The 26956-nt window shown below is 34.3% G+C and overlaps 1 protein-coding gene across 1 annotated transcript; it reads left to right on the top strand.

Moving 5' to 3' along the window:
- The first annotated feature begins 24933 nt into the window (after window positions 1-24933).
- Window positions 24934-26654, top strand: LOC130939448 (uncharacterized). Its single transcript, XM_057867552.1, has 6 exons — window positions 24934-25350; window positions 25399-25537; window positions 25723-25843; window positions 25945-26001; window positions 26254-26314; window positions 26394-26654. The coding sequence occupies exons 1-6, from the start codon at window positions 24934-24936 to the stop codon at window positions 26652-26654; spliced, it is 1056 nt and encodes a 351-aa protein (XP_057723535.1).
- The last annotated feature ends 302 nt before the right edge of the window (window positions 26655-26956 follow it).

The raw sequence follows: 26956 nt of genomic DNA on the forward strand, positions 1-26956 counted from the left end.
ACCACATAATATATATCAACCAAAATCAAACATACTTCATCTATACAATTTCACCCAAAATTACCGATTTTCACACTTCAACTCTTCAAACCTCATTATTCAATAACCAACCCAATCATTCATATATTCATTATATGAAATTCATCCAATCACTTGTGTCATCATACAATGCACACATCAACTTACCTCCCTTACCTTTTTTCGGCCTCCGGCCCAAAATTTACGGCCTCCGGCCCAATTTCACAATTTAAATGCATAAACCACAAATTAATACTCATTACCCAATACATCAAATTTTCAATACACCAAGCATACAAGGCCACAACATTCTCAACCAAATCATCAATTCACATTACATACCAACTATGCATATTAGCATCAACCATTTACACAATCCAAACTTAATCATAGGGGCATCTAGCCTAGGAATTCTCATCACACCACACGGTACTTAAATGAAACTTAAACCGTACCTCTTGTAGCCAAATCAATTGAGCCTCTTCTTTGGAAGTCTCCACCAACCTTAGCTCCAAGCCTCACCAAAGCTCCACAAGCAATACCAACCTCCCAATTGGCATCAAAATCACCAAATACACTAACATAACCAATATCACATACATACATCAACCTAGGGCTCATAAGGATGATAAATCACAAGAGTTTGAGCACTTCTTACCTCAGCCCATATGAAGTAGGGATAGAATCCACTTAGAATCCATGTTGGAGTATCCCTAAACACCCAAAATCACAAGATTTCAACACTAACTTCCCAAAAACGTGTAACAGTGGGGAAATTCGAAAACTGGGCAGAGATGAATGGAATACTCACCACAAAACTTAGATAGAATTGTAGAGGATGAGAAGAGCGACGCGTGGCCGCAAACGGCTCGTCAATCGGAGCTCCGTAGCTCAAGTTATGGTGGTTTGAAGATCAAAGAGAGTTAGGTTTTCTCTCTTCTCTTCTCTCTTCTCAATTCAGCGCCCCACACTCCTCTTTTAGGGTAAAAATGAGCTGAAATGCTCATAACTAATGTTTATATATGTTGGGTCTTGGGCCCACTTAGGCCCAGTTCACTTATTGTTGTCTGTTGGCCCAATTTTGGACCAAAACCTTTAAGATTAGCGCTTTAAATCGCACTTCAAATATTTCTACCTCCCCTAATCATAATTCCTCATTTCTTAATATTATTTACTCATAATCAATTTTTCTCAGCTGCAGTACCTGACAGGTCTCAGCCGGTACTGCCGGTCAAAATTTCACTGCGCGCTTTTACGCAGAAAACTATGTCTTCCGACTCGGAAAAATTCACTGAATCCAAATATCATATTTAAATTATCAAATTCTAATTGCCAAATCTTCCAACCATATTCGCTCCTCCTTAACTTATTATTTAATTAAATTTCGGTTAGACCGGGTATTACAACAGACGCAAAAGAATCACTGGATTCTATTCCGGCCTGATTGAGAACCGACAGATGGATAGCCGTGCCGTGACAGGGTGCGTTGAACATTTCCAATGAGAGGATGGGAGGTAACCACTGACAACGGTGAAACCCTTGCATAAGCTTGCCATGGAAAGGAGTAAGAAGGATTGGATGAAGACAGTAGGAAAGCAGAGAGACGGAAGGGACAGCATCTTCATACGCTTATCTGAAGCTCTCACCAATGATATACATAAGTATCTCTATCTTTATCTTTATATTTTATTCATCATCTATACCCATTTGAGTCTGCCTGACTAAGATTTACAAGGTGACCATAGCTTGCTTCATACCAACAATCTCCATGGGATCGACCCTTACTCGCGTAAGGTTTATTACTTGGACGACCCAGTGCACTTGCTGGTTAGTTGTGCGAAGTTGTAGTGATCACGATTTCGTGCACCAAGTTTTTGGCGCCGTTGCCGGGGATTGTTCGAGTATGGACAACTGAAGGTTCATCTTGTTGCTTAGATTAGGTATTTTTTTTTCAGAGTTCTTAAGAATGAATTCTAGTGTTTCAAGGTGATGTTCTTATCATCACCAAAGCTGATTGATCCTCATCAATTTAGCTCTTGAATGCAATGTCTTACTGAAGCTTGGCTAGCCATGTCTAATTCCTTTAGACTGAAGCTTTAGACTAACATTGCATGATTCCTGAAATTCTCATTAAGAATTTTGATACCTTTATTTTCCTTTTCACCTAATTTTCGAAAAAACCAAAAAAAAAATTTACAAAATCATAAAAACCAAAAATATTTCTTGTTTGAGTATAGAGTCTCATTTTAAGTTTGGTGTCAATTGCATGTTTCTGTTCTTCTTGCATTCATTCATGTGTCTTCATTAATCTTCAAGATGTTCTTGATGATTTCCTTGTTTTGATCTTTGAATTCTATTGACTTGAGTGTTTTATTGTTTCTCATGTGCATTATCATTTTGTTAGTGTACAGTATACAAACTGCTAAGTTTGGTGTCTTGCATGCATTGTTATTTGATTTTAGTTGCATTATGATTATTAAAAATCCAAAAATATTTTTAATTTGTGTCTTTTCAAGTCAATAATACAGAGAATTGAAGATTCAGAACATATTGCAGAGGAATTATACAGAAAAAGCTGGGCGTTCAAAACGCCCAGTGAAGAAGGACAGACTGGTGTTTAAACGCCAGCCAGGGTGCCTGGTTGGGCGTTTAACGCCCAAAAAGGTAGTGCACTGGGCGTTAAACGCCAGAATGTGCACCATTCTGGGCGTTTAACGCCAGGATGGCACAAGAGGGAAGATTTTGTTTTCAAATCAATTTTTTTTAAGTTTTCAAAGTTTTTCAAAATCAAATCTTTTTCAAATCAAATCTTTTCAATCAAATCTTTTTCAAAATCAATTTCTTTCCTTTTTCAAAGATACTTACTAACAATTAATGATTTGATTGAACATCTCAAATTTTTTGCCTTTTCTGTTGAGAAAGGTTTAATGTTTGAATCATATCCTTTCTTGTTAGGCAAGTCATTAATTTTTAAAATCAAATCTTTTTAAAATTGTTTTTCAAATCATATCTTCTCAATCACATCTTTTTAAAACCATAACTTTTCAATCATATCTTTTTAATCACATCTTTTTCAAAATAGTTTCCAATCAAATCTTTTTAATTTCTAATTTCAAATTCTTTTTCAAAAATCACTTGATTTCTTTCCCACCCTTGGTTTTCGAAAATTAACTAGTGTTTTTCAAAATGTTTTTAAAATATTTTACTGAATTTTCGAAATTTCTTCCCCTCTTCTCACATCCTTCCATTTATGGAGTACCACTCCTCCTCAATGCACAATTCGAACTCTATCTGATTAAGTTCGAATTCTCTACTTCTTCCTTCTAATATTCTGTTCTTCTGACACCTCAAGGAATCTCTATACTGTGACATAGAGGATTCCATATTTTCTTGTTCTCTTCTCTTTCATATGAGCAGGAACAAAGACAAAGGCATTCTTGTTGAAGCTGACCCTGAACCTGAAAGGACCTTGAAGCGAAAGCTAAGAGAAGCTAAGGCACAACTCTCTGTAGAGGACCTAACAGAAATCTTCAAAGAAGAAGAACCTATGGCAGCCGAAAACAACAATAATGCCAACAATGCAAGGAAGGTGCTGGGTGGCTTTACTGCACCTACTCCCGACTTCTATGGGAGAAGCATCTCTATCCCTGCCATTGGAGCAAACAACTTTGAGCTTAAGCCTCAATTAGTTTCTCTAATGCAACAGAATTGCAAGTTCCATGGACTTCCATTGGAAGATCCTCATCAGTTCTTAGCTGAATTCTTGCAAATCTGTGACACTGTCAAGACTAATGGGGTTGACCCTGAGGTCTACAGACTTATGCTATTCCCTTTTGCTGTAAGAGACAGAGCTAGGACATGGTTGGACACACAACCTAAAGAAAGCCTGGACTCTTGGGAAAAGCTAGTCAATGCCTTCTTGGCAAAGTTCTTTCCACCTCAAAAATTGAGTAAGCTTAGAGTGGAAGTCCAAACCTTTAGACAGAAGGAAGGAGAATCCCTCTATGAAGCTTGGAAAAGATACAAACAATTAATCAGAAAATATCCATCTGACATGCTTTCTGAATGGAGCATCATAGGTATTTTCTATGATGGTCTGTCTGAACTATCCAAGATGTCTTTGGATAGCTCTGCTGGAGGATCTCTTCATCTGAAGAAGACGCCTGCAGAAGCTCAAGAGCTAATTGAAATGGTTGCAAATAACCAATTCATGTACACTTCTGAAAGGAATCCTGTGAACAATGGGACAAGTCAGAAGAAAGGAGTTCTTGAGATTGATACTCTGAACGCCATTCTGGCTCAGAATAAAATATTGACTCAACAAGTCAATTTGATTTCTCAAAGTCTGTCTGGAATGCAAAATGCACCAAGCAGTACTAAGGATGCTTCATCTGAGGAAGAAGCTTATGATCCTGAGAACCCTTCAATGGAAGAGGTGAATTACCTAGGAGACCCCTATGGAAACACCTACAATTCTTCATGGAGAAATCACCCAAATTTCTCATGGAAGAATCAAGAGAGACCTCAACAAGGTTTCAACAACAATAATGGTGGAAGAAATAGGTTTAGCAATGGCAAGCCTTTTCCATCATCTTCTCAGCAACAGACAGAGAGTTCTAAGCAGAACACCTCTGACTTAGCAACCATGGTCTCTGATCTAATCAAAACCACTCAAAGTTTCATGACTGAAATAAGATCCTCCATTAGGAACTTGGAGGCACAAGTGGGACAGCTGAGCAAGAAAGTTACTGAACTCCCTCCTAGTACTCTCCCAAGCAATACAGAAGAAAACCCAAAAGGAGAGTGCAAGGCCATAAGCATGGCCAAATTTGGAGAGGAGGAAGAGGCAGTGAACGCCACTGAGGAAGACCTCAATGGGCGTGCACTGGCCTCCAATGAGTTCCCAAATGAGGAACCATGGGAATCTGAGGCTCAAAATGAGACCATAGAGATTCCATTGGACTTACTTTTGCCTTTCATGAGCTCTGATGAGTATTCTTCCTCTGAAGAGGATGAGTATGTCACTGAAGAGCAAGTTGCTAAATACCTTGGAGCAATCATGAAGCTAAATGACAAGTTATTTGGAAATGAGACTTGGGAGGATGAACCCCCTTTGCTCATCAAAGAACTGGATAACTTGTCTAGGCAGAAATTACCTCAAAAGAGACAAGATCCTGGGAAGTTTTCCATACCTTGTACCATAGGCACCATGACCTTCAAGAAGGCTCTGTGTGACTTAGGGTCAAGTGTAAACCTCATGCCTCTCTCTGTAATGGAGAAGCTAGGGATCTTTGAGGTGCAAGCTGCAAGAATCTCATTAGAGATGGCAGACAACTCAAGAAAACAAGCTCATGGACTTGTAGAGGATGTTTTGGTGAAGATTGAAGACCATTACATCCCTACTGATTTCATAGTCCTAGAGACTGGGAAGTGCATGGATGAATCCATCATCCTTGGAAGACCCTCCCTAGCCACAGCTAAGGCTGTGATTGATGTTGATGGAGGTGAACTGATCATTCAAGTGAATGAAGAATCCCTTGTGTTTAAGGCTCAAGGATGTCCCTCTGTCACCATGGAGAGGAAGCATGAAGAGCTTCTCTCAAATCAGAGTCAAGCAGAGCCCCCACAGTCAAACTCTAAGTTTGGTGTTGGGAGGCCACAACCAAACTCTAAGTTTGGTGTTGAACCCCCACATTCAAACTCTAAGTTTGGTGTTGGAAGGTTCCAACATTGCTCTGAGAAAATGTGAGGCTCCATGAGAGCCCTCTGTCAAGCTACTGACATTAAAGAAGCGCTTGTTGGGAGGCAACCCAATGCTATATTTTATCTATTTTCTTTTGTTATTTTATTTTATTTTGTAGGTTGATGATCATGAGAAGTCACAAAATCAGTTGAAAAAACAAAAACAGAATGAAAAACAGGAAGAAAAACAACACACCCTGGAGGAGGAACTTACTGGCGTTTAAACGCGAGTAAGGCTAGCAGGTGGGCGTTTAACGCCCAGTCTGGCACCATTCTGGGCGTTTAACGCCAGAAAGGGGCACCAGACTGGCGTTAAACGCCAGAAAAGGGAAAGAACCTGGCGTTAAACGCCATAAATGGGCACCAGCCCGACGTTTAACGCCAGAATTGGCTCAAAACGTGATTTTGAATGCCATTTGGTGCAGGGATGACTTTTCCTTGACACCTCAGGATCTGTGGACCCCACAGGATCCCCACCAACCCACCACCCTCTTTCTTCTTCACCCATTCACCAATCACCTCAACACCTCTTCCCCAAAAACCCTTCACCTATCCAATCCCATCTTTCTCTTCACCACTCACATCTATCCTTCATAAAACCCCACCTACCTTACCATTCAAATTCAAACCACTTTCCCTCCCAAATCCACCCATACATGACCGAACCATAAGCCCCTCCTCTCCTATATAAACCCTTCTTCACTCCTTCATTTTCACACAACCTAAACACCACTTCTCCCCCTTTTTGGCCGAACCACAAAGCCATCTCCCTCTCCTCCATTTCTTCTTCTTCTACTCTCTTCTTTCTTCTTTTGCTCGAGGACGAGAAAACCTTTTAAGTTTGGTGTGGTAAAAGCGTTGCTTTTCGTTTTTCCATAACCTTTTATGGTATCCAAGGCCGGAGAAACCTCTAGAAAGAGGAAAGGGAAGGCAAAAGCTTCCACCTCCGAGTCATGGGAGATGGAAAGATTCATCTCAAGGGTGCATCAAGACCACTTCTATGAAGTTGTGGCCATGAAGAAGGTGATCCATGAGGTCCCTTTCAAACTCAAAAAGGGTCAACTTTAATCAAAGGTTGGACCAAGTCCTCACAGACATTTGTGAAGAGGGCGCTCAATGGAAGAGAGATTCAAGAGGAAAGCCGGTTCAACTGAGAAGGCATGACCTCAAGCTCATCACTAAGAAAAGGATGGAGCAAACAAGAGATCCTACTCATCATGAAATCCCTAAGATACCTCAAGGGATGCACTTTCCTCCACAAGACTATTGGGAGCAAATTAACACCTCCCTAGGAGAATTGAGTTCCAACATATGACAACTAAGGGTGGAGCATCAAGAACACTCCATTATCCTCCATGAAATTAGAAGAGATCAAAGACTCATGAGGGAGGAGCAACAAAGACAAGGAAGAGACATTGAGGAGCTCAAGCACTCCATAAGACCTTCAAGAGGAAGAACAAGCCGCCATCACTAAGGTGGACCCGTTCTTTAATCTCCTTGTTCTTTACTTTCTTGTTTTTCGAATTTTTATGCTTATGTTTATCTATGTTTGTGTCTTATGATCATTAGTGTCTTAGTGTCTATGCCTTAAAGTTATGAATGTCCTATGAATCCATCACCTTTCTTAAATGAAAACTGTTTTTATCATAAAAGAACAAGAAGTACAGGATTTCGAATTCATCTTTAAAACTAGCTTAATTAGTTTGATGTGGTGGCAATACTTTTTGTTTTCTGAATGTATGCTTGAACAGTGCATATGTCTTTTGAATTTGTTGTTCATGAATGTTAAAATTGTTGGCTCTTGAAAGAATGATGAAAAAGGAGACATGTTACTGAGGATCTGAAAAATCATAAAAATGATTCTTGAAGCAAGAAAAAGCAGTGAATACAAAAAAAAAGAGGCGAAAAAAAAAGAAAACGAAAAAGAAAGAAGTAAAGTTGTGATCCAAGGCAAAAAGAGTGTGCTTAAGAACCCTGGACACCTCTAATTGGGGACTTTAGCAAAGCTGAGTCACAATCTGAAAAGGTTCACCCAATCATGTGTCTGTGGCATGTATGTATCCGGTGGTAATACTGGAATACAGAGTGCTTTGGGCCACGGCCAAGACTCATAAAGTAGCTGTGTTCAAGAATCATCATACTTAACTAGGAGAATCAATAACACTATCTGGATTCTGAGTTCCTAAAGAAGCCAATCATTCTGAATTTCAAAGGATAGAGTGAGATGCCAAAACTGTTCGGAGGCAAAAAGCTACTAGTCCCGCTCATCTAATTTGGAGCTAAGTTTCATTGATAATTTGGAGTCTATAGTATATTCTCTTCTTTTTATCTTATTTGATTTTCAGTTGCTTGAGGACAAGCAACAATTTAAGTTTGGTGTTGTGATGAGCGGATAATTTGTACGCTTTTTGGCATTGTTTTTAGTATGTTTCTAGTTGGATTTAGTTAGTTTTTAGTATATTTTTATTAGTTTTTAGTTAAAATTCACTTTTCTGGACTTTACTATGAGTTTGTGTGTTTTTCTGTGATTTCAGGTATTTTCTGGCTGAAATTGAGGGACCTGAGCAAAAATCTGATTCAGAGACTGAAAAGGACTGCAGATGCTGTTGGATTCTGACCTCCCTGCACTCGAAGTGGATTTTCTGGAGCTACAAAAGCCCAATTGGCGCGCTCTCAACGGCGTTGGAAAGTAGACATTCTGGGCTTTCCAGCAATATATGATAGTCCATACTTTGTCCAAGATTTGATGGCCCAAACCGGCGTTTAAAGTCACCCTTAGAATTCCCAGCGTTAAACGCCGGAACTGGCACCAAAATGGGAGTTAAACGCCCAAACTGGCATAAAAGCTGGCGTTTAACACCAAGAAGAGTCTCTACACGAAAAATGCTTCATTGCTCAGCCCAAGCACACACCAAGTGGGCCCGGAAGTGGATTTGTATGTCATTTACTCATCTCTGTACACCCTAGGCTACTAGTTCTCTATATATAGGACCTTTTACTATTGTATTTTCATCTTGGTTCTTCTGGTTCCCTCTCTGGGGCCGAAACCAATGATCACTCTTGTTCTTATGTATTTTCAACGGTGGAGTTTCTACACACCATAGATTAAGGTGTGGAGCTCTGCTGTACCTCGAGTATTAATGCAATTACTATTGTTCTTCTATTCAATTCTGCTTGTTCTTGTTCCAAGATATCACTTGTTCTTCAACTTGATGAATGTGATGATCCGTGACACTCATCATCATTCTCACCTATGAACGTGTGACTGACAACCACCTCCGTTCTACCTTAGATTGGGTGGATATCTCTTGGATTCTTTAACCGGAATCTTCGTGGTATAGGCAAGAACTGATGGCGGCATTCAAGAGAACCTGGAAGGTCTAACCTTGTCTGTGGTATTCTGAGTAGGATTCAATGATTGAATGACTGTGACGTGCTTCAAACTCCTGAGGGCGGGGCGTTAGTGACAGACGCAAAAGAATCACTGGATTCTATTCCGGCCTGATTGAGAACCGACAGATGGATAGCCGTGCCGTGACAGGGTGCGTTGAACATTTCCAATGAGAGGATGGGAGGTAACCACTGACAACGGTGAAACCCTTGCATAAGCTTGCCATGGAAAGGAGTAAGAAGGATTGGATGAAGACAGTAGGAAAGCAGAGAGACGGAAGGGACAGCATCTTCATACGCTTATCTGAAGCTCTCACCAATGATATACATAAGTATCTCTATCTTTATCTTTATGTTTTATTCATCATCTATACCCATTTGAGTCTGCCTGACTAAGATTTACAAGGTGACCATAGCTTGCTTCATACCAACAATCTCCATGGGATCGACCCTTACTCGCGTAAGGTTTATTACTTGGACGACCCAGTGCACTTGCTGGTTAGTTGTGCGAAGTTGTAGTGATCACGATTTCGTGCACCATAAGTCGTTAGAGTTTTTTACTTTGGTTAATTTTGAGTTTTATAATTTCCTGTGTAGTTTTTTAATAGTTTATTTCATTGTTATTAGGTTGAGACCAGAGTGCAGATTGCTGGACTCTTGAGGAAGTATTTTGTTCTGTTATTGAGGTATTTGTGAGTAAATTCCCTTTTGAGCTCAATTGTGTCATCATATTTGAATTACTGTGCAATTGAATGATTTGGACTATTTGCTATTGATTTGATATTGTACACGTCAATGCTACTGTTTGTTAATTTGCTACTGAATTTGGTTATTGCTTACCTATCTTACTGATCAATTCCATGTTGAATTTCATGTTGAATGGTTCTTCAACATCTCTGTTGTTAGTTAAGTTTTGGGTCGACGGTTATTAGCTGCTGGGTTCCACTATTTTGTATTTGTTAGTCGTTAGAGTTTTTTATTTTCGTTAATTTTGAGTTTTATAAATTCCTGTGTAATTTTTTAATAGTTTATTTCATTGTTATTAGGTTGAGATCAGAGTGCAGATTGCAGGACTCTTGGGGAAGTATTTTGTTGTGTTATTGAGGTATTTGTGACTAAATTTCATTTTGAGCTCAATTGTGGCATCATTTTTTTAGTACTGTGCAATTTAATGATTTGGACTATTTGCTACTGATTTGATATTGTACATGTCAATACTACTGTTTGTTAATTTGCTACTGATTTGGGTTATTGCTTAGCTAGGTTACTGACTAATTTCATGTTGAATTTCATGTTGAATGGGTCTTCGACATCTCTGTAGGTAGCTAAGTTTTGGGTGGACACTTATTAGCTGCTGGGTTCCACTATTTTGATTCTCTATATTTTAAGATAAATTCTATTTTATCTTTTCTGTTTCAAAATTGTTGGAGTTTTTTTATTTTGGCTAATTTTCAGTTTTATAATTTCCTGCGTAGTTTTTTAATAGTTTGTTTCATTGTTGTTAGGTTGAAACGAGAGTGCAGAGTGCAGAACTCTTGGGGAAGTTTTTTATAAAATTATTGAGGTATTTTTGACTAGGTTTTCTTTTGAGCTAAATTTGTGTGTGACAATTTATGTTTTGGTTGTAAATGTGGTTGGTTTATTGGCTGTTTGTTCCTGTTAGATTAATATTACATCCGCCCCAGTTTACCTTTAGAGTTTATGTTTTTTCCAAGGTGGTTGTTTGATCTTCTATTTTTTGTATGTATCTTAATTTGAACGGGTTTATTGTGTCTGATTTTTGGTGTTATTGTAAGCCTCAATCTTATGTCTTTGTTGGTCTTTGGATTTTTTTAGACTTGGGGGTTTTGTCTTGATGCTTATTTGGATATCTGTTTCTTTTTTCTTGTCGTTGTTTTTTTTTTCTCTTGATTGTTTCCCGTGGTAAAAAATAAAATTGATTGTGTGTCATATTGGTTGAACTTTACTTTAAATATGCTATTGTGTAATTGTGCTAATTTTGTATGTGATATTCATTTAAGTGAATATGTGAAGAAGTGGGTTTTCTTTTAGTGCTAATTCTATATATGTTCTTGATTTGAGTGTTAAACAAGTTCGAAGGTGCATCTTATTATTTGCTTTCATAGTCACTGTGGTTAATGGTGTGTTGATTTTGATTTTTTTTTTCTAATGGTTTGAACTGTTGCTTTGTATCGCTAACAGTGTGTGTGTGTTTGTGTTTTTTTTTTGGTTCCGTTCTTACGAGGTTGAGACCAAAGTGTAGAACTCTTCATGAAGTCAAAGAAGTATTGCTTTGTTCATCTAAATGAATGCCTCTTTTATGCAGATGATTTTAAAGAATCCTGGGTTTTAGATTTTTTAGGTGTTTTACTTATCGTTTGTTTGTTCTTTTTAGGTTAAAATTAATTCTGTTTTTTTTTAATTGTAGATGTTATCTTTTTTCTTGGTGGTTGTTTGATCTTGCATTTGTTGTATGTATTCTAATTTGAGAGGGTTTATTATGTGTGGTTTTTGTCTTGATTTTTAGTTGTTTGTGTGTTTCTTTTGGTGTGTGTTAGTTATGGTTGTTGGGAAGGTATTGTGTTGCATCCACTTTTTTAGATGTTTACAAGTTCTTATTTTGAGTTGGATGATTTTTCAGTGTTTATATTGGTTATATTGTTGATTGTGAAAATGACTATTAATTATTACTCTTGTGGTTTGCTTTTTTTAAGATTGTGGTTTTTATTTTTTATTTTTTTGGTATTTGGTTCTTTCTGCTTGGATAGTTTTGGGTAGCTGAAAAAATGGGTTTTGCAAGGAATTATGTTAATTTTATTCTGAATTTATTACTGTGTAAATGTGTTTACTTTACTTCTTTTGAATTTTTGTCAGTTTATTTTTTTTATTTATTATTTTATACCAGTTATGTGTTTTATCTCTTTTAATACTTTGATTGGTGGATTGGGAGGTTGATGAAGGATATGGTAAGAAAAATTATTTGAAGGTCACTGGTGTTAGCCTTCCATTGTTCATCATGTATGGTGTTTTTATGGTAATGTATATATTTTGGTGCCTATCTTTTTGGTTGTGACTTTTCATGTTTTGTGGATGAACAGATTCGCTGCACTCCCTACAACCTTGCTCACCTTCTCAGATAATCTCTTTTTTTGCTGTTATACTCTCTCTTGTGTTTCTGTCATCTGCTTTGGTCCAAATTGTTGCTGTTATATTGCTGTCTCAGGTGGTTAAGGTGATGTATCTTCCATATATTCTTTGATAGTTTTGGGTAGATTACTGATATTTTTTAGTAGAAAATTGATATTTATAGTTGTTTGTTACAGAAATTGTGTATTTGCTTACGTGGGTTATTGAGGAACTTCATTTTGAATGGGTCCTCAAAATTCTCTATTGGTGGTAAATTTTGGGTGGACATCCATTAGCTGCTGGGTTCGGAGAAAAATATGTTCTAGGAGCACCTTAAGTTAAATAATTTTTCTTTGTATATTTTTTTACGAAAATTGTTCAAACTTTGATACAATGAAAGAATCTTGTGTTATTCTTTGTTACTATTCAAACACATTGTGTTCTGATGATTGTTGGAGTTTCCAGACTTTGTATTTTAATTTCAATTGATTTTTTTATCCATTTTTATGTGTTCTTGATTTGACTGGTATGCAATTTCCAATGTTCATGTTACTTTTTTTTTCCACAATCATTATGATTAATTGTATGTTGATTTTAGTTTCTTTTTCTAATTATTTGAAGTGTTGGTTTGTATTGCTAATACTGTGTTAAAACTCTTTTTTTTCTTTTTTTTTTTTTGGTTTCTTGTGGTTAGTGGGTCTAATATTACTATTTGGTCTAATACATCAATTAAAAGTTTATTCAGTTATCTCAAGATCAGAGAATTTTTCTTCTCTTTTTGTATATTTTGTATAATTCTTTATTCTCTTCTTTTTGATATACTCATGTCATTATGGTTTACTGCTTTATGAGATTTGGTTTGTTTATAATGTGTTCTAATTTTTTCAAGAAAATGGTGTTCCCAAAGTATATGAGTATACTTACTTTGTTTTGTCTGTTTTATTTTTTTATTTTATTTTCCATGCAGAATGATGTATTTGTTTATTTTTTATAGGTGTCTCATCTTAGATATCATGATTGATGTGATTGAGAAAGATATTTGGTATTCCCAATAAGATCTCTCTTCTTTTTGTTTTCTAACTCTTATATGTGTAGAATTACATTTTAAATAATTCTAGAATCTAATTTTTAGGTACACTTGAGTGTGCTGTTTGGTATGCAATAACTCTATATATCTATATTGACTTGTGTACTCTTGTTATATGGATTTGGTAGAAGTTAATAGTCTATGTCTGGGAGGTCTATTATGAGGTTAAAGAATTCAGTTTGCTATGGGTGGGCTATAGGGTCATTTATCACTCTAGAAGAAAATGTAACAAGACAGAATGGGTTTAAAAAAATTTTTTGCTGTTTGATTTAGGGGATGAAATAAAAAAAAAGAAAAAAAATGAGTTGGAGTCCATGTAACTCTTTTCTCTTCCTTCATTCATGACTTGAAAATAGGTGGAAAATATCACAACAATATCAAGATGAGGACTTTGTGCTTTGCTTGATAGAGTTGTTAAAATTTTTAAGTTTATCCTATTTGAAATTTTAACATACATCTCTGTTGTTATTTAATTTTAAGAAATACTTTTTGTTAGATAAAATATTGGTTAAAAAAGTTAGTAACTTATTTATTTTAGGTTTTTCTCAACCTAGATAATTCATGTCTGTTGATTACTTTTTATAGGTTTTAGTTATTTGTTGTGATGGTTGATGTGATGACTGATGTGACTAAGAGGGCAGTTGTTATTTCTAAGTATAATTTGTTTTTTATGTGTTTTTACTAGGTGCTATATATGTCAAGTCAACTTTTTTGGTGTAGGAAGTTGGGGGCAGCTTTTCAGTTTTTCTTCTTTTGTGTTCTTTTAGATTTATCACTCTATATTAGTATTAGATTAGTATTAGATTTGTTGAATCCTCCGTTTTTTCAATTGAGGTAGGACTAAATATGAATTTAATTTAATAGAGTTATTTTTTTAATTTATTCTATTCATTGTTTATGCACATTGTTTGTTTTGGAGGAATATGAGGTAGAAGAAAGTGTAACAAGACAGAATGGGTGGAAAACAAAATTTCGTACTGTTTGGTTTAGTGGATAAAATAAAAAAATAGAAAAAATTGAGTTGGAGTCCATGTAACTATGTTCTCTTCATTCATTCATGACTTGAAAATTGGTGGAGAATGTCACAATAATATCAAAATCAGAACATTGTGCTTTATTTGATAGAGCTATTAAAATTTTTAAGTTTATTCTATTTGAAATTTTGAAATACGTCTCTCTTGTTATTTAATTTTAAGAAATAGTTTTTGTTAAATAAAATATTCCTTAAAAAAATGGGATAACTTATTTATGTTAGGTATTTCTCACCCTACATCATGGATCATGTGTTGACTGTTTTTCATAGGTCTTGGTTGTTTGTTGTGATGGTTAATTTGATGACTGATGTGATTGAGAAGACAGTTGTTATTTCCAAGAAAAATTTGCTTCTTTCGTGTTATTACTAGGTGCTATGTATGTCAAATCAACTTGTTTGGTCTATGAAATTGGGGGGCAGACTGTAATTTTCTCTTCTTTTGGGTTTATTTAGATTTTAGGTATGGATTGCATCTATCTAATCACTTAGCTAATGAACTATAATTTACTTGATATATTAATATATTAATATTAAATTAATATAATATATGTATAAATATACTGTTACTATCTATACTAGAACTCTATTATCCAAGAAATTATATTGGATTTGATTTAATTTATAAGTTAACAATGATATTCTAACTATTTTCTATTGAATGTTATATATATTTAGGTTGAATTTTTTATTGATTTATTTGAGAATATTTTAATATTCTTTTGATATTACTCATCTTTTTATTTCCATCCCGTTTGTGAATGATTACTCTAATTGATTTGTTGATTGATATATTTATGTTTTGTTTTTTTTTAATTTTTTCTTTCCATCCATCTAAAATTCTGGGATTTAGTCAGGTTAGATATGCTAATAGATGTCTTTTCCTATTCAGTTTGTTTCCCAATGACTACATTATAGGTGTTTTTTGGTGTGCCTCATATGCATATGCAAATATGTTCAAGTAGATTAGATGTTAGTGGGTTTTAGGGTATATTATTCTATTAATTTATAATTATTATTATTATGATTCTATGAGATTTGTTGGAATGTGTCCTTTCTTATTTAATTGTTGCCCAGAGAGGATAGCATAGGTGTTCTTGATTGTGGTTGCTGGATATGTGTGATAGGTAATAGATGATGTATGCTATGTGATACATGTTTTTCCACCCTTTCTTTGAGGTATTCAAATTCAAATTCAAATATTTTGGTGATTTGTTAACTTGTCTATAAAAAGGACTCCTTGGTTGTATGATTCAATGCACCTCATTCCTTCTTTCAACTCCTTTGTTTCTGGTTTGTGTTTATCTTTTTAGTTTTCTATATTGTGTTTGGTGGTTGAGCCAATGCCTCCTCCGTTTGATTCTATCTCTAAGATCCACCCTCCAAGGGAGGCATGGAGACTCAAAGTTAGGGTACTAAGAACTTGGATTGTTCCTTCTTTTGAAAATCATGAAGTTACAAATTCAATGGAAATTGTTCTTGTTGATGGAGATGTGAGTGGCTGTTCAATGTTGGTCTTGGGTTGATTTTATCTACGGTTTTCTTTTATCTTTTGTTTTTTTTCGGTTGTTGCTGTTTTTTTATTTCGAAATTTGTTGTTGTTTTTCTTGTGCAGTCTAACAAAATACAAGCAACTGTTAAGAAGCAGCTCATAAATAGGTTTAAAGAGAGTATTATTGAGGGTCAAACATACCGAATATCATATTTTAGTGTTGTTCCAAACCAAGGCAATTATAGGGCAGCAAAACATGAGTTTAAGTTGGTTTTTCTTAACCGTACAACTGTTATTCCTGTCCCTGACGATGATATCCCAAAGACATGTTTCAGTTTCTGTCCCTTTGATGAGCTCTTGAAAATGACTGAAGATTATGTTTACTTAGTTGGTGTTACTTTAATCTTCTTTATGCCTTTTATTTTATTTTTTTGTTTCAGTTTGTTGCGTTTTTTCTTGGCTGGTTTTTTATGGAAGTGTGCACTTTTAAACTGTAATTTTATTGATGTTTGTCTTTTTGGATAGATGTTATTGGTTTACTGACTTCTGTTAGTGAAGAGAAAGAGTATGTGAAAGATGCGAAAGTGATGAAGATGATTGTTCTTGAGTTATCTTCAAAAGAGTTTGTTTTTTTCTGCCTGATGTTGATTGTGTTTTTGCATTGATTAACTATTATTTATGTTGAGCACTTGTCTTTTAGTCTTTATTGGTGTTTTATGTTGAATTGTTAATAGATCTAAGTTTTTCAGTAAATATTTTTTTTTTCAGGTTGACAATACGCTGTGCTCTGTTTGGGGAGTATGTGGATGAAGTGCATCGTTTCTTAGGTTCTGGCTATATGGAGCAGCCAGCTGTTGTGATCCAACTTGCCAAAGTTAAATTCTTTAGGGGTAGTCAATATTATAATGTTTATGCTTCCCAAATTCTTCTGAAATTTATTTGCTTTATGTTTATTCCCTATTTTTTACTATTTGTTTATTTATTTATTTATTATTTATTTAACTCGGTGTTTTGTAGGACAAGTTGGTCTCCAAAATGTTATGCATGCTACTCGGCTGTTCTTTAATCCAGATTTGTCTGAAGTAGTTGATTTTAAAAACAGGTTATTGGATACTATCTTATTAGATAACATGTTTAGTTGATTGATTTTTTTGTTTACAGTTTTAACTTGGTTAATATAATTTCATTTTATTCTCTTTATTCGTGTTTTAAGTTTTGTTGGTACTGTTTCTGTTTTTTTTTTTCCCTTTTTTTTAACTGATTTTTTCCTTTTTTTCCATGTAATTCTTCTGTCACGATTAGTATGATTGACCAAGGTATCAATGGAACACAGCCATTGTTTATTGCTAATGAGGGCAAGGGTGTTTTATTGGAAGATGATTTTATGCGGCTTACTAGAAGATGTACTATTGACGAACTCCATGATAACAACGAGGTTTATTGGATTTTTTCCGTGTCTTTGGTCAATTTTGACTTAGATGCCCTTTCATGAAAAATTTATACGAAGTTTATGTTTTCCATTCATATCTCAATGTTTATTTTTTATATTATGATAGGAGGGGTCTTTTGTGGTTTTTGGTTTTGTGAGATCTATTGTGGATGAGGGACCTTGGTGGTATTCAGCTTGTGTTTGTGGGAAGTCAATTCAGCCTCAAGGTGGTGCATATTATTGTGATTTTTGTCAGCACTATGTTACCAATGTGACTCTTAGGTACCTTGTGTTTATTCCTTTATGTGTGATGTTCTTTTCTTTTTTTTTTATTTCTTTTTCCTGCTGTTGTTTATTTCTCCTTGTTCCAGTTTCCTAATTACAGTTATTTTGTTGTTTTCTTTTGTTTTTTTCTTGTATTAAATTTTTTATTGGGTAACTCTTTGATGGTTAGATATAGGATCAAAATAGCTGTTGAGGATGACAATGGACATGGTGTATTTGTGTTATTCGATCGCGAGGCTGCTTACTTATTGAAAAAATCATGTGCTGATCTATTTGGAGAAGTTCAGAAGGATGCCAATGTATGGTTTATTCCCCTTTTTTTTGTTTTCTTTTCTGTTGTTGAGTTCAATAGTGACTGAGATATGTTTCTGCCATGTATAACTGTTTGTTGAGTGTGTTTGAGTGTGTATTTTGTCCTTGATTCATCTAAGATCTATGTTTTTCAAATTATTTCACAGGTTGTTTGTGGAGATAGTTATCCTGTGATGTTCCAGCAATTGGTGGGTAAAAATTGCTCCTTAAGATAGATACCAAGAGTGTTGGTGCAGACAAGTATTTTGGAACTTTCCGTGTGAGAAGAGTTTGTGATGATGCTGCCATTATTTCTATGTTTGAGTTGCCTAACTATGATGCTGATGATGAGTGTACTCCATTGAAGGTTGCATCTACAAACTTGTGTTTTTTATTTTCTTTATTGTTTTTGAGTGTTTCTTATTGTTTTTTTTTCGATTGTTTTTCTTTTATTTGTTTTTTTTTTTGTAAATTGTGTTTAGGATGGTAGGTTGGGAAAGATCCCTTCAACTGAGGATGAACATATTGTTGACAAGAGAGAGCCCTTTAAGGTGTTGCATGAGGGTATCACTGCTGATGGAAATTATTCAACTATGAAGACAAACTGCAAGCCTTTGATTGATTTTCTTGGTGAAAAGGGTGCTGTAGTTCCTGGATTGGATGATATAAGTACTGAAATTGATATTCTAAGAGAGGCAGGAAAAAGTGTTGATGATAGTGTACTTGTTAATGGGGAGTGCAGTCTGGAAATTGAGGGTCTCTTGAATTCTCCTCCCGTGGAAACTACGGTAATTTGTTTATTGGAGTTGAATTAAATAAGAATGTTTTGCTTGGTTAAATTACATATTCTTTTCCATCAATTATGGAGAATAATCAATTTAATTTGGTTGGAAAACTAATATGGTTTGTCAATCTATATGGTTGTGTCTTCTATGCTGTTTCCATTTATTCAGCCATTCTATTCTTTTTGCATTGTAGGATGTACTTTCTGCTGTTCTTGATGGATCCCCTGTTCATGTGATCAAGAAAGAGAATGTTTCCAATGTTCCAAGTGGTAGAAAAGCTAAAAGAAATCTGAAAAAATCATTTGATAATGTTGCTGATGAGAAACTTGGCCCAACTTCCAAGGTTCTCAAGAACCGTGATGTTTGAGATGTTAATAGAGCTGCTGGTGCTGCTGTGAAATATTTTATTAATCTAAGAAGTAGTTAATTTATATGCACTGAATCCAATGTTTCAGTTAGATGTGAAGATGCTGTCTGTGTCGCATCATTTTTTTTTTAGCTGTGTCCAAAGACTAGCATGGTTTCGTAGTATCGTTTTGTTTGTTTGTACTTTGCTAGGGATTGTACACAGTGTCCTATGTAAATGATGTGATATGGGCAGGTTATGGATTCTAGGTTATTTTGAAATTTGCACCTATGCAGTTTATTTATATATATGTATGTACTTTCTAGGTACAACACTAAATGAAATCCAGCAGCTATTCTATTTATTAGTATATTTTAGTATATATTGTATACTTTTAATTTTCTTAAACGTTGTTTTGTAGTTGTTCAGAGTATCCTACGAAGATAGTTTTCTTTTCAAATTTCAAAGTGTTGCAGCTCGAAGATAATAATAATAATAATAATAATAATAATAATAATAATAATAATAATAATAATAATAATAATAATAATAATAATAATGTCAATATTACAGGATAAACGTGTACCATTACTGCCACTATCAAACAAGGAATTGGGAGTTATATATTATTCTTTTAGATAGCTATGTACTAGGTATAATGTGTTATTAGGTATAGCTGAGATACTATGAATTGTGACCCACCTTTTTCTATATGTTTTTGTTAGATTAGGATAACATTAATATTAGACTTGTAGGTTTTAGATTGCTCATCTCATTCATGTTTTAGCTTTAATTTATAGATATTTATATATGTGTGTGTTTATATATATGTGTATGTGTATAGTTTTGTTTGTTGAAGTCATTTGTTAGTATCCTTTCACACAAATAAATGACTCAAGTGTCATCTTGAAGATTCCTTATTCCGTGGTGGTGTATTTATCTTCTATTATTTTTTGTGGGATGAGTCAAGTTTAAATGTCTCAGTTATGTGCTTCTGCAAGATTATATAGAAAAGAATGTTTAAAAAGAAAACGAAGTCAAAGATCTCAACACTCACGTACTTCGGATAAATATTTTGACAAACTTTTCAACTACATGTTAGATATGGTTTATATTTTGGTGTGCTCATTGTTGTTTGTGATATTTTGTAGGGAATGTTGTTGGTGAATTACGTAGTACTACGTCCACAGATATTATAGGTTCTTTTTCTTTTTTAGCTAATGCTTAAATATTGTAGATTTTCATTCCTTTTAGCCTACTATATTTGTTGTTGTTACTATGATTTTTTTTATATATGGGATTTCTTTTTTAGTTTTCTTGTTTTTTATAATTTTTTTACTATTATCTTGTTTCTTTGTTTATTTATAAATGTTCTTTTCATTTATTTTAAATATTGGACGACGTAGGTGTTGATCGAGATTCTAGCAGTTTAACACAAAACTTATTACCTTCAGGTATTATTGTATGTTTGAGTTCTATTTTAATTGTGTATAACATAGTCTTATATTTTGTGTATTCATGTATGTTTATAAGACTTGGTTTAATAATAATAATAATAATAATAATAATAATAATAATCATTATTATTATTATTATTATTATTATTATTATTATTATTATTAATAGTAACAACAACAACAGTGGTAGTCGTGGTTACTGTAGTAATGTTTAGTCTAATATATATTGAATATTAATTTTTTTTTGTTTAATATCCTATGTTTAATTTTTTTTCCTGAGTAATTCTTTTTTATTTCGTATGTAAATGATATGTGTGTAACATGTGTTTAAAATATCAAAGATTAGTTATACTTACTCCATGATCATTTTTTTTGTCCCAAAAAAATAGATGAATCAGTTATATATGATCCTTCCATAAATACGTGTAATACATTTGGTTCTCTGATTGATCATCCTCTTTTTTTACAAAGTGAGCTCCAAGGTACTTTTTATTTAAAATGTTTCATTTCGTTCTATGATAATATTTTTTTTTATTGTTCGATTTAATTTGTATGTGTTGATTTATTTTATTTATTCATACTAATTTTTCTCGCATATTTATTATTATCTGTTTGTTTTGTTGGGTTATAAATGTGAAGATGTGATGCATAGCAAATTTATTTTTCTATATATATAAATGTAAATTTATATATGGAAAGGAAATTCCAATATAGGTGATGAAAGATAATAAAAATTTTGGTTTTAAATATGATGATCTATGAATGATTTTTTCACATCATTTTTTGATTCATTGTATTTCTGTAAGCAAAATATTGATAGATAGTTGTGATTTGTTCTCAATGTGTTTGTGGTGTAAGGTGATTGCATTGATCTTTTCTTTTTGTTTGAAATTTGTACAGGCTGTCTTGATATTGGTGATGCCGATTATAGTTGTTCATTTTGTGGGGCAAACTTCTGGTTGTTAGAGCGTGTTAAAAGATATTCAACAATAAATCAACCAGTATTTACACTTTGTTGCTTGAAAGGAAAAGTCCAATTACCCTATTTGCAAAGGCCTCCAGAATTATTGTGTAACCTGTTAAATGGTCGTGATAATAAGTCTTTGCATTTTCAAAAAAAATCAGAGCATACAATAGTATGTTTGCATTCACTTCTTTTGGATGTAAGGTGCATGACTCAATTAATGATGGTAGTGGACCTCCTCAATTTATCATAAATGGGAAGTTTATCATCGAATTGGGAGTTTGCTACCAGGCATTGGTGAAAATCCAAGATTTGCACAGTTATATATCTACGACACGCAGCACGAGGTAGTCAATCGCCAGGGAATTTTTGGGTATGTTCTTCTTAACTTCCATGGTTGATTATTAGTGTGGTTATTTTCTATTATATGCGTATTATTGTTAGTTTTTTGTCTTATACCACGGGTTAGAGGGATTTTATAATGAATTGTTGTATTATGTTTTCCTGTAGGCAAACAACTGAAATAGATAAGGAATTGATAGTTGGTCTAATGCAAATGATTGATGAACACAATGTTATAGCCCAATTGTTTCGGAGAGCTCGAGAATTTTATGAGGATCATTCTTCGCAAGAATTTTGTTTGAGATTGTTTTCTCAGCGAGTACATGATCCAAGAATTTACAATTATCCTTCATGCGATGAGGTTGCTGCTTTGATAGTTGGTGATTTCGAATCATCCGACTGTGGTCGTGATATTATTGTTCAGTCCACCAGTGGTCAATTGCAGCGGATTTATGAAACTCATGCTTTGTACTTGCCTTTACAATATCCTTTGCTTTTTCCTTATGGTGAGGATGGGTATCAATTGAACATCCCGTATCGAGGGGTTCAAGTTACTTACGTGCGTGGAAGAAGGACGAGGATGTCTCTACGTGAGTTTGTGAATTTCCGATTACAAATGAGAGAGGATGAGGGAAGCATCATTCACAAAGCTAGGAGGTTGTTCCAACAATTTGTTGTTAATTATTTTGCATCGATAGAATCACAGAGACTCTTTGAAATTAGGAAGAAATAAAGTACAATTAGAGGGGAGTTTTTGAATGGTATAGAGGAAGCTATGCAGCGTGGTGATGTTGAAGCATCCTCAATTGGGACAAGGGTTATACTACCATCTTCTTTTACAGGTGGTAAACGTTATATGTTTAATAATTGCCAGGATGCTATGGCAATTTGCAAGCATTATGGTTATGCTTATTTGTTCCTAACTATTACTTGTAATCCAAATTGGCCTGAATTTCAACGATACACCCGTCATGAAGGGATTCCAATTGCTGATAGACCGGATATTTCTTGTCGAGTTTTTCATGCTAAGCTAAAGTGTCTTCTAACTGACCTTAAAGGTGGCACTTTTTTGGTCCTCTCAATGCCGGTAAATTCGTCGTATTTCTTTGTTTTTATATATTTTTTTTGGATTAACTGAGAATAACTTGTTTTTATTAAATGGTTTTTGTTTTTATATTTATTGATTTATTAGTTGTTATTTTATGTAGTATGTATACAATTGAGTTTCAAAAAAGAGGTTTACCCCATGCACATTTTTTGCTTTGGCTTGAAAGAAGGAACATTTTGCAGAATGTTGAATTTATTGATGAATTGGTTTGTGCAGAATTACCTAATCCTGCAAGATTTCCTAATTTGTATAGGATGGTCACAAAATATATGATTCATGGTCCTTGTGGTAGGATACGGCTGAGTTCTCCGTGTATGAAGGACGGTAAATGCTCAAAATTTTACCCTAAGCAGTTTGTGAATGAGACTTCATTTGACGATGATGGGTATCCAGTGTACAAACGTCGTGACATAGGAATTACTGTCAAGTTGTGTGGTACAAATATTGATAACAGATTTGTGGTGCCTTATAATCCGTTGTTGTTAATGAAATATCAGGCTCACATCAACTTGGAGTTTTGTAACAAGTCAAATGTTATCAAATATCTTTTTAAGTATGTCAACAAGGGCCCTGATCGTTTGACTGCTACAGTAGACCAATCAACGAGTGGTCGTCAAGAATCGCAGATTTTGGATGAGATTAAACAGTATTATGATTGTCGTTATCTTTCTCCTTCAGAGTCCATGTGGAGAATCTTTACATTTGATATACATCATAGATGGCCTGCTGTGCAGCGGTTGACTTTTCATTTGCCGAGTCAACAGTATGTTGTGTTTGATGACAGTGACATTGTTAGTTCAGTTTTTGTTTGGAATAGAGATTTGATGACGATGTTTACTGCTTGGATGTTGGCTAATAGGCGATATGCTGAAGGGCGATGTTTGACATATGTTGAGTACCCAAGTAAATTTGTATATGATACAGAATATAGGGAATGGATGCCAAGACGAAGAGGGTTTTCAATTGGTAGATTAAGTTTTGCTCATCCGTCTACAGGTGAATTGTTTTACATGCGATTATTGTTGAATGTTCAGAGGGGTTGCACCAGTTTCCGAAGTATAAGAACAGTTAATTCAATTGTATATGATACATTTCAAGATGCATGTTCAGCTATGGGTTTTTTGGTTGATGATAATGAATTTGTTTATGCTTTGAAAGAAGTTGCTGAGTTATCGTCTGGAGAGCAGTTAAGGAAGTTTTTTGTGACATTGTTGTTGTCTGGTTCTGTTGTGCGGCCATTGTTTGTCTGGAAGTAAACTTGGAAATTGTTATCTGATGGTATCATTTATTATAGACGACGAGAACTTGGAATTCCAGGTATGATTTTTTTTCCTACTATATTACGAAACTTTTCTGACAGGAATTGTCTGTGTATATGTATAGATTAATATGCACGTGTGCTTGTTTGTGCACACATTTCTATAGAGACACACAGTTTGTTTTAAATCTATATGCTAAATCTTTATTTTGGGTTTCTAATCAACTTGTATTTGCAGGGTTACAAATGACTGAAGATGAACTACAGACTTTTTGTTTGATTGAGATCTAGAAGTTGCTCCAGAATAGTGGGAAGTCATTAAGAGATTATGCTGGTATGCCATGTCCATATATTCAATTGGTTTCTCAATTCAACAACTCTATGTTGCTACGGGAAATGCAATATGATATTGATTTATTAATCCAGGAGCATGATTCAAATGTATTGAAGTTGAATGAAGAACAGAGAGTTATATATGAGAAAATTGTCAACCGTGTTTGTAACAAAGAAGGTGGATGTCTTTTTATATATGGATTTGGCAGAACTGGAAAAACTTTCTTGTACAGGACATTGTCAGCTAGGTTGCGATCTGAGAGGAAAATTGTCATTAATGTTGCATCGAGTGGAATTGCAGCATTATTGTTACCAAGGGGCAAGACAGCTCATTCAATGTTCAACATTCCAATTGAGTTAAATGAGTGTACTGTTTGCAGGGTCTCAAAGGATAGTGCTAAGGCCGAATTGATTCGATGTGATGATTTGATTATTTGAGACGAAGCACCAATGACTAATAGGTTGGCTTTTGAGGCATTGGATAGAACCCTTCGTGATATAATGTCGTCTGTGTCTGTTGTTAACAAAGATTTACCATTTGGTGGAAAAATAATTGTTTTGGGTGGTGATTTCCGACAAGTATTGCCTGTTGTCCCCAAAGCTTCCAGAGCTGAGATTGTGATGGCCACTATTAATTCTTCAATTCTTTGGAAGCATTTTGAGGTATTAACCTTAACAAAGAATATGAGATTGGATAGTGCATTGGAAGAAGCTGTTGTAGAGGAGTTAAGATCCTTTTCAGACTGGATACTTCAGATAGGAGAGGGAAAATCTGGTGTGATTATCAATGAAAAACTTTGTGTTGAAGTACCAACTGATTTGCTTATTGATACTTCTGATAATCCGGTTGAAGATATTATAAATGTGGTTTATCCAAATATTGTTGTCAATTTTTCAAATCCAATTTTCTTTTAGGATAGAGCAATTTTGGCTCCAACGGTTGAAATTGTTGAAGAGATTAATAACTACATAGTTAACCTGTTACCGGGTGAAGAAAAGGAGTATTTGAGTGCCGATATTATTTGTGGTAGTGATGCTTATGGTGATATTGATTGTAGTTGGATAACCACCGAATTTTTAAACCAAATTAGGTAAACAAGTTATTTGCTTTCTATAAGTTCAAGAGTGTGGTGAAAATCGGTCTAATGCATGTCACAAGTGTCATATTTTTTGTGGCTCCTGTGGATAGGCGAAGTAAACCAATTTATATGGATTTTTATGCTTTTCACTATGTTAAAGATATTGTTGATATATCTTTACTAAAACTAATTCAAGATGAGTTGGGATTGAACTATTTTGATGGACTGGATGATGTTTCATATGGTATAGAAGATAATGAGATGTATCAAAATATGAAAAGGTTAGAGTTCATAGTTTTCCCTTTTTTTAATTCTTAATTATTCTTAGTTTTATGCGTCTTATATTCTAACTACTGTATTTATTTTTTTATTACACTTGAAGTTCTGGTGTGCAAAGGATTCAAACGAACACTTCCAATGGAACTACTGTCAAGAAGAGGTCAATAACAAAAAAAAGAGGGTGTGTTAATTTTTTTCTGGTTTAATATTAGATTATTGTTACATGTGTTGTTGATTTTCTCACTCTTGATATCATTTAATTAATTGATGAGTTTGTTACATTTTAAGCGTATTGATTTCAATAATCAAATTCTGTCTCACACTATTCTGTATAAGGTTATCTTACATCTTTCACTGTTACAATTTTTAGTTTGCTCATATTTTTCCTATCAATTAAAATTGAAATATATAGATGTGTTGCTGAACATTATAGCAAGAGGTTAACGGAGTATGATATGAAGGCTGATCGATTTGTAAGTTTTTGTAACTATTGTTTCATACTTGTTGATGAATTTTTTTTAAGACCTGTTTCTAACCCCTTTTTTTTAACAGTATATTCGCTGTGAGTTTGCTAGATTATTGCTTAAGAGTGGTGGATCGGAACAATGGAAATTTACTGTTAAGGGCTCAAAGATTACTAAAACCTTTGCAATGCATGTCTTGAAAAGTAAGGGCAAGAATCGAGAGTACAAAATTGGACCCAAATGGAAAGATTTTGTCAAGATGCATAAACTTAGGCCTGGATATTTATGTGTATTTAGAAGTGTTTCAAACAAAAATCATTTGGTTCAGGTTTCTGTGGTTAGAAACTAATTATTCAGATGCTTTGATACTTTCTTTTGTTAATTTTGGGATATGTATTCTATTTTGGACTCTGGGTTTTTCATTATCTAAAATTCAAAATATGTATGGGATGTGAACTTCTTGATTAAGTTACTTAGTTTTTGATATCAGATGTGAACAGTCAAATTAATATGCTATTTGGTTATATCATTCCCCCACTTAACTTTATACTTACTGCAATTAGATGCTTTTCTTTTTATATCATTATCATGATGTGTTAGATCCTAATTAGCATTGATATAACGATATTATATCTAACAGATTACTATGTT

Source organism: Arachis stenosperma, chromosome 7 (genome assembly GCF_014773155.1).
Source record: "Arachis stenosperma cultivar V10309 chromosome 7, arast.V10309.gnm1.PFL2, whole genome shotgun sequence".
NCBI classification, from domain to species: Eukaryota; Viridiplantae; Streptophyta; class Magnoliopsida; order Fabales; family Fabaceae; genus Arachis; species Arachis stenosperma.